The sequence below is a fragment of the Camponotus floridanus genome, unplaced genomic scaffold (assembly GCF_003227725.1).
Source record: "Camponotus floridanus strain SB8 unplaced genomic scaffold, Cflo_v7.5 scaffold28, whole genome shotgun sequence".
NCBI lineage: Eukaryota > Metazoa > Arthropoda > Insecta > Hymenoptera > Formicidae > Camponotus > Camponotus floridanus.
The window spans coordinates 2,766,876-2,775,433 of NW_020229414.1; the positions used below are offsets into that span (position 1 = coordinate 2,766,876).

An 8,558-nucleotide genomic window follows, 5' to 3' on the forward strand; every position below is an offset into this window, starting at 1 on the left:
ATAGAGTACATGTAAATCTGCTCTGGGTGGTGGTACCTGCGAGACACTAAAATGTAACACCAGCGCAGAATCGAGAGATGGAGGTCTATATAGGAGGTGTCGATTGCTCGAATTTTTCTTTTTCGAGGAGAGGAAATTACCATCAAGATTGCATATACGGCGGCGACAAACATAGTATGCTTGTACTGAACGAAACGGAGCACGCGAGAGACAATACTTTTACGCGGGACAATACTATTGCAGTAAGGCGAGCAGTATCGGGTGACAATAATAAGATTGCCGTTAAAAAGAAGCTGAGCGTGTTGAATCGTGAATTTTTGAAATCATTGGGATTCATCGTACGAAAAGAATGATTGATGTTTTGAATATCGGAGGTGAGCCAGTCTTTGATGACCGCATCGTCAAGATTGAGACTCATACGTACAATCCGTACGCCAATACGACGCTTGGATACAGCGACGAGATACGAATACCTATACAACATCAGGATTTATACACGTTACCGTGCGAAAGCTTTCTTTACATCGAGGGAAGATTTAATGTACGTAAAGCGAATGATGAAATGAAGGTTGTATTGGGAAACAATTGCGTCGCATTCATGTTTGATGACTTCGATACGAACTCGACGGAGTAGAGATTGATCGCAACAGAAATGTTGGAATAACATCAACGCTGAAAAATTATGTCTCTCTAACGCACCAGAAAAGTATAAACTTGAAGAACGCTGCGTGGGATTTGACGTACAACGGTGACAAAAAATTATTTCAACTTTTGTGTGCCGCTCAACATGTTGCTGGGATTTTGCGAAGATTATAAACGCGTTGTGATTAACGCTCGTCATGAATTGATTTTGATACGTTCGCGCAACGATAATAATTGTCTATTCGGACATCCGTCGTCGGAAGCTGAGATTGAATTACTCAAGATACAGTGGCGTATGCCTCATGTAATATTAAACGAGATTAATAAATTATCAATGTTGCGAATGTTGGAAAGCGGACGATATTTGAACATGAGTTTCCGATCTTGGGATCTATACGAATTTCCTCTGTTACATAGCACGACCAAACATTCGTGGACCGTGAAAGCCGCCTCCCAGCTAGAGAAACCGCGATACGTGATCATTGCACTGCAAACTGGTAAAAAGAATTCGGTGTCACAAGATGTTACATTGTTCGATAACTGCAAATTGACCAACGTTAAACTCTATTTAAACTCGGAATTTTATCCCTACGATGATTTAAATTTAGATTTTGAAAAAAATAGATTCGCCGTCCTATTCGACATGTACTCTCGTTTTCGCAAATCGTATTACGGATGCGATAATAGCACCGCGCTATTAACCATTCCAAAATTTCTACATTGCGGTCCTCTAGCGGTCATTGATTGCTCGCGACAAAACGAGTCTGTCAAAACTGCTACCGTGGACGTGAGAATAGAGTTTGAGTGCAGGGAAAATATACCTGCGAATACTACCGCCTATTGTCTCATCTTGCATGATCGGGTTGTCGAATATAATCCATTGACTAATGTAGTCCGCAAAATTACATACAGGTCAGCAAATATCCCCTCCATTGCATATGAAGAAAAATATAAAAGATTGAGATGTTTGACGATTGACATCAGTCTGCGATCGGATCTTATCATCATGGCTGCGCCAACGTTTGTGGATCTGCAAGTATTTATCGTTGGGAAAAATTTTGTCGTGAAGGAAGCTGCGGTTTTGAGAAAAGGATCCGTACTTTCTCATTACATTTTTACATGCCCGGTACCATGGTACATGCTCACAAAATCTGAGAGATGTCAGGTTTTATGGCTGATTAAAAACCACCATGGATTATCGTGGAATGATGGACACGTTTCATATTGGAATTCGAAACGTTTAATCACGACGGCGGTGATGGGTGCAACGGAGGAGGATGATGCATCACCTCTCGTGTACGTTAAAGGCCACGAAAAGCGACAATGGTTGGCCGATATACTGGACGATGATGCGAGAAACGATGTGATTATCGAAACTTTGGATGCAGACTATGAGGATGTAGCTTCTTTAAATAAGTTAGATGTTAAGAATACTATGCGTTGTGAAAATCATGTAAAAAATTGCGCTCTACAAAATGTATTTAAAATTTATAATTGGTGGTTGAAACATCATGATGATGATTCTTCGAATCCATACTTATAATAAATTGATGATGCGATATATTTTTATCGTCTTTCTTATTCTCTCCTTTTTTCCTCATCCCTATCTATGCATGTGCGCAGTATCATGTTTCCATACGTGACACAGCTGCCACATATATTGTATTTCGATACTACATTGTAATACATTGAAATATTTGTTCGATAAATGAATATAATTATAAGTTTGATTTCCGTTCAACGGGTTTCCGTTCAATTATCATTCATTTCCGTTCGACGGCGTTTGACAACTGTTCGTTTCCGTTCGATGACCGTTCAATTACCGTTCGTTTCCGTTCGATGACCGTTCGACGAGCGTTCGAAGAGCGTTCAATTACCGTTCGACGATCGTTCGTTTCCGTTCAAAGAGCGTTCAATTACCGTTCAACGATCGGGTGTTCAATGATCGTTCATTTCCGTTTGATCAGTTGACGCATTACATTATATCATGCTAATTTGCTTGGGAAAGATGCATACTTTTGTCTTACGATGCGTTTTTGGTAAAGCGATAATGATACGTCTCTATTCTAAAGTTTTGTACCGAGAAGTTTGTCTTCTCACAAAGTCATGATATGATATTGATATTATACCGCGCTGAGTTGCATGGGACCGGATGTACTTTTGTCTTACGACGCGTTTTTGGCATGGTGATAATGTGGCCAACGATCGGGTGTTCAATGATCGTTCATTTCCGTTTGATCAGTTGACGCATTACATTATATCATGCTAATTTGCTTGGGAAAGATGCATACTTTTGTCTTACGATGCGTTTTTGGTAAAGCGATAATGATACGTCTCTATTCTAAAGTTTTGTACCGAGAAGTTTGTCTTCTCACAAAGTCATGATATGATATTGATATTATACCGCGCTGAGTTGCATGGGACCGGATGTACTTTTGTCTTACGACGCGTTTTTGGCATGGTGATAATGTGGCATCTCTACTATAAAACCTCGTGCCGGGACCTCGTTGTCGCTTCATAAAGTTCTAACCAGTGTGTGAAGTGTTAAAAATCATATATATATATATATATATATATATATATATATAATGAATCATATTGTCTTTCACATCCAGGAATGGAAAACGCATTTCTTGGATATCTTAAATGACATAGCATTAAGCATAATTTTTCGATGGAATGTAAGTATCATTTTCATGATAACTTGTTAAAAAATTCTGAAAAAAGAATGTAATAATAAATATTTTTATATAGTCCCAGGATGAAATCGAGATTCCTGGATTTATTAATATCCGGCACCGACAGTGGGTGCGGACGATACGTCGGGCAAGGAGGAGCCACTTCTTATACATGTGGGGCGACACCCCGGAGAGTCGCCAGGGTGAGGATATTTTTGACCTGCGGCGGCTCTTCGGGGAGGAAGAGGAAGAGGAGGAACGTGAAAGAGATGAGGAAGAGCAGGAGGAAGAGCAGGAGGAAGAAGAAGAAATTTGGGATTGGGAGGGAGAAGAGGTATGGCAGGATGCCTTATCTCGAGGATTTTAAGGTATGTATCCCTGTTTTACAATTTTTATATTAAATAAATTATTGGAAATTAATGAAATGTGTATCTTTTCTGTTACAGAAGCGGTCCCCCCTTAGCCCGACGCATCGTCCCCAATTTAATTTTTAATTTTTAATTTTATATTTTATTTTATTTTTATATTTTATATTTTATTATTATTTTATTATAATCTTAATTTTAAGTACACACACACACACACACACACACACACACACACACACATACACACTTTTATATTTTATATTTTATTATTATTTTATTATAATCTTAATTTTAAGTACATACACACACACACACACACACATACACACACACACACACACACACATACACACACACACACACACACAATTGTATTAACACATACACATTTTAATAAATTTTATATATTCTATATCCGTAAAAAAAATCTAATTATTTGTATGCCTCTCCTTGCGTTCCCATCCCTGCGTTAGTTATAAGCATCGCGATATCGTTCTCTCTCGTGCGTTAATCTTAAGTCTATCTTTCGCGATTAGAATTAGTAATCTCTCGCGCTATGACACAGAAAAATGTATAACAGATTTTAAAATAAATGTTGTTTCAATAAAAAAAAATGTGATTATTTACGCGTCTCTCCTTGAGTTCCATCCCTTGCGCTATCTCTCTCTCGCGCACTAGTTGTAAGTCTCGCGATATTATCGTTCTCTCTCGCATGCGTCGTCTTCGCGCTATCGTTCTCTCTCGCACGCGCTAATTGCAAGTCTCGCGATATTATCGTTCTCTCTCTTGTACATGTCGTCTTGGCGCTATCGTTCTCTCTCTTTCATATACTCGTTGTTCACTTACCTTTGCGTCGTCCTTCTCCCACCTATACGTCGCCCTTGTCCCACGTTAACGCCATCCTTGTCGCACTCGTAGTACTGTCCTCTTCACACTTTGCACTGTCCTTTTCCCACACGTAGCGCTGTCCTTCTCACACCACCGTCCATCTCTCACGCCGCTGATCCCCCTTCACTGCGCGGACCCCCTCGTCCTCGCGCCGCGGTTCCCCCTTCACCTCGCGGACCCCCTCGCCCATCGCTCGCGCCGCGGATCCCCCTTCACCTCGCGGTCCCCCTCGTCCATCGCTCGCGCCGCGGATCCCCCTTCACCTCGCGGACCCCCTCGTCCATCGGTCGCGCAGCGGTTCCCCCTTCCCCGCGGGTGACGTCACCCACCGCGCGCCGCGGTTCCTCCTTCCCCGCGCGTGACGTCACTCCCCCCGCACCGCGGTTCCCCTCGCGCCTCACCCCCCCTGAGAGGACCTGGGTTAGAACTCTCCTTGTATACCTACTGGCGTTTCCATTGAAAAAAAGTTACTTTTTAAGCTTTTGACTTTGAATTGACATTCTCAAGGTCACTAAATCAAACTTGAAATATCATTACGGACTTATTTTTTCCCGCTCTATCCGATTCCGGGATCAAAAAGAGAGGTTCCCATTAAAAAAAAACTTTAACCTTCAAATGACCTTGAAAATCAAGTTCAAGGTCAAGGTTGGCACCATCAGGTGACCCCCTCTGCCCCCTTCAACTTTTGTCTAAAACATTTTTCTCTATCTTGCTTCGGTTCCGAAAAATTTAGGTAGGGAGATTAAAATGGGTCACCTTGTATAGGTCATTATATAGGTCGTTATATAGGTTATTATAGGTCATTATGTATTAAATCATTATATAGGTATACATAGGTCGTTCTCTCATCGCGTATGATGAAGATTGAAAAAAACTTTTGTAAGAATAAAGGATCATTTTTTTAAAACAAACGATCATTCTTTCGATTGCTTTTCTCGCGCATCCGAGCGTATCTCCCCTCCTCTCCTCCTCTCATCTTGTCCGACGCTTCCTCGCGCTCTCGGGGAGCGATATATCGCCGAAGGACGCGCGCGCGCAATAGTTCGCTACTGTCCCGATCCCCGCGCGCTCGCGTTATCGCTCGCGCTAACGATATCCCTGCTCGTCGCCGTCGCGGCGACGCTGACTGACTATGACGTTGCGGAGGCGTCCCATTATCTGCGAACCTACGGCTTTCTGGAGAACGAGGAGAATCATCAGCAGTCGTCGTCATTGGACAACGCGACCACCCTGAGCGAAGCGCTATCCTTGTTTCAGGAATACTACGGTTTGCCGGAAAACGGCGTTTCTGACCGTGGAAACAATTCGCGTCATGCCCAGGCCGCGATGCGGCGTCGCGGACATTCACGCTCACAGCCCATTGACGAGAAAGTGGCCGAAGACGCATCTCACATGGAACTTCAGACTAGCGAGCAGAGATACTCTGCGCACGATTCGGAGCGCGTTCGCTCTGTGGTCCGAGCAATCCTCCCTGACGTTCTCACATGACACACTGCGACCCGATATACTGATATACTGATATATCCTATCAATCCCGTGCTCATGCGTACGAGAACAGCGACAACGGGGACTCGTGCCCGTCGCCGTTCACGGGACCGGGATTGGCCGTAGCTCACGCGTTCTTTCGGACGGGAGTGGCCAATCACGGAGGTACATGTCGACGAGACGGAACCGTGACACATCACGCTGACTAGGCCGCCGTCGGATAAGCTGTATCTCCTTCAGACGCTAACGCATGAGATCGGTCACACTCTGGGTCTGACTCACAGTCTGAGGGAAGATTCGATCATGTACGCGTATACGCCTTCGGAGGAAAGGCGATATCCGCTCAGACTGAGCATAGAGGACGTCATAAGCGTGCGAAATCTCTACGGATCGAGAGAGACGACGAATCCTACGATCGTCGGCGCTACTCCGACGACCGCGACGACGACAACGGCTACGACGCCGCTCGCTCCCGCCAATACCGTGATCAATCTATGCGCCTTGAAGCGCATAGACGGAGCGTTAATCATGAATCATCGCTTGTACGTCGCGCAACGTGTGGCCTATCGATATGAGGCAGAGACGCTACGGAGCGCCCTTCTCGTTCGCCGACTACTTCAAGTTTCTCCCCCGCAATCTCACTCGCATATCGGCCATGTATCAGAGACCCTCGGGCGATATCGCGATATTCGCCGGCGACTACGTCTACCTTGCCGATTCGAATTTTCAACTTAAAGCGGGATGGCCGAGATCCGTCGAATACGTTGGATTTCCGCGCAAGGCTAGGATAAACGCCGCGATAAACACGCACGCTGGACGCAGCTACATCATATACAACGACGATAAAATAGCTGAGATAAACGACTGCGCAATGACCGCTACGAGGCATGGCGCTCTGCGGGATACGTTTTCCGGGATACCGTCCGCGATAACGGCAGCCTTCAGCCACGCCGATGGTAATCTCTATTTCTTGAAGAAACGCGAGTATTACGCGTACAGCGAATTCACCAACGCGATAATCTCAGCCAGTCCCTTCGATCTTCGTATACTGGGAATAGAATGCCCCGCCAATAGCATTCTGCATCGATTGAGCGAACTCGTCTCCAAGCTGTATCGTCTGAAATACACATCCTTCGAAAGACCGCGCAACGACGGCGACGATGATGACGACGACTAAGATCAGGAAATCCTGGAACCTAACATTAAGATTACATTAAGATTACATTTAACACGCTGTTCTAAACCGCTTCCGCTGCATTAATTAACGCGCATAACGCGTATATCGAGGAAAAAAGAAATGACGATCGAAATCGCGTATATAAGACGAGTCTCGATCGCTGCGCGCGACATTTCCAGCGATACTCCGGATTAACGCGCGTCCGATTCTAAGCGAGCGTCTCCGACGAATCTCTCTCTCCTCGCGATAACTGACGTTAACGACGCCGTCGCCGCCGCTGCCGTCGCTGTGTTTCCTACGAGCATCGAATCCTTCTTCGCGAGACCGATCATGTTCGCGGGATTCGGACAGGAGTACCACAGAGTATTCGGGAATCCATCCGCGATGCCCGCGACTTCGTCGGTGCCGCCGACGGCGGGCCTCTTCGTCGCCCCGCCGCTCCCGCCTAACCGTCGAGACGACTACGCGGCTTTCGCCACGGATACCTCCCGCGATCGTTCCGACACCCCGCCCGTGATCAAGAAAGCTCAACTGTACACCGAGGACGAGTATACACGACGCTTCGCGAATTACCTCGCCCGAGCGCTTTCGGTTTCCGTCGCGATCGACTATTTTATATAATAGCGTCGACTTTTTTTCCGATCTCGACAGGTGGACTAGAAATTAGCTGTTCAAACGCGAAATCAATTTCGCGAAACATTCGATTCGCATATTGGGAAGACGATATCCGCTGACCAAGACGGCATACATCGCCGTCGCTGTGAAGCGCGAATCTCAAGTCGATATCGTCCTAGGAGACTGTCATGGAAAAGAGATATCTCTGACGCCCGACATGTGGAAAGATCTACTCACTCTGCGCAGCGACATACTACCGTATTTCGAGACTTCGACTTGGACGAGGCTGTGGCGCACCCTCCGATGTCCATAATTGTCGGAACCGTGACGCTTCGATTCGGCAAGATAAACAATCTAAAGACGTTGCGATTCGAGACGCCGAAAAGTCGCACAGCTATGTCGCACTTCACCGTAAAGGCACTGTTCACTCTCGAGCTATGCGTCAATCGCATCGTCGCGTCGTTGACCGGCGTACTCGAGGCCGTAGACGCCAAGTTATCGCGTTTCCTAGATATCGCGACGGAGACCGACCATCCCGGCGATATTCCGAACGCGATTCGTCAACACGAGCACTTCAATGCGAACAACCTGATCGACTAAGAATTACACGCTCTGCTATTCGGACTTTATCACAATTTGTAAAACGCGCGAATCTGTCGTCCGCGCGCGACAAATAAATGTATCGCGATTACGATATCGATTTCG

At 45.6% G+C, this 8,558-nt stretch overlaps 1 protein-coding gene across 1 annotated transcript; it reads left to right on the top strand.

Moving 5' to 3' along the window:
* The first annotated feature begins 3,492 nt into the window (after nt 1-3,492).
* Nucleotides 3,493-7,238, top strand: LOC105249816 (matrix metalloproteinase-18). Its single transcript, XM_025409749.1, has 3 exons — nt 3,493-3,654; nt 6,302-6,637; nt 6,726-7,238. Exons 1-3 carry the CDS (start codon nt 3,493-3,495, stop codon nt 7,236-7,238), a joined length of 1,011 nt encoding a protein of 336 aa, XP_025265534.1.
* The last annotated feature ends 1,320 nt before the right edge of the window (nt 7,239-8,558 follow it).

Bases quoted from the DNA above. Each gene is read 5' to 3' on its own strand.
- LOC105249816 (XM_025409749.1), top strand. From the start codon at position 3,493: ATGTGGGGCGACACCCCGGAGAGTCGCCAGGGTGAGGATATTTTTGAC. The intron at 3,655-6,301 runs GTATGGCAGGAT...TATCTCCTTCAG, and splicing joins GGGATTGGGAGGGAGAAGAG to ACGCTAACGCATGAGATCGG. The intron at 6,638-6,725 runs GCAGAGACGCTA...GCCATGTATCAG, and splicing joins GTGTGGCCTATCGATATGAG to AGACCCTCGGGCGATATCGC.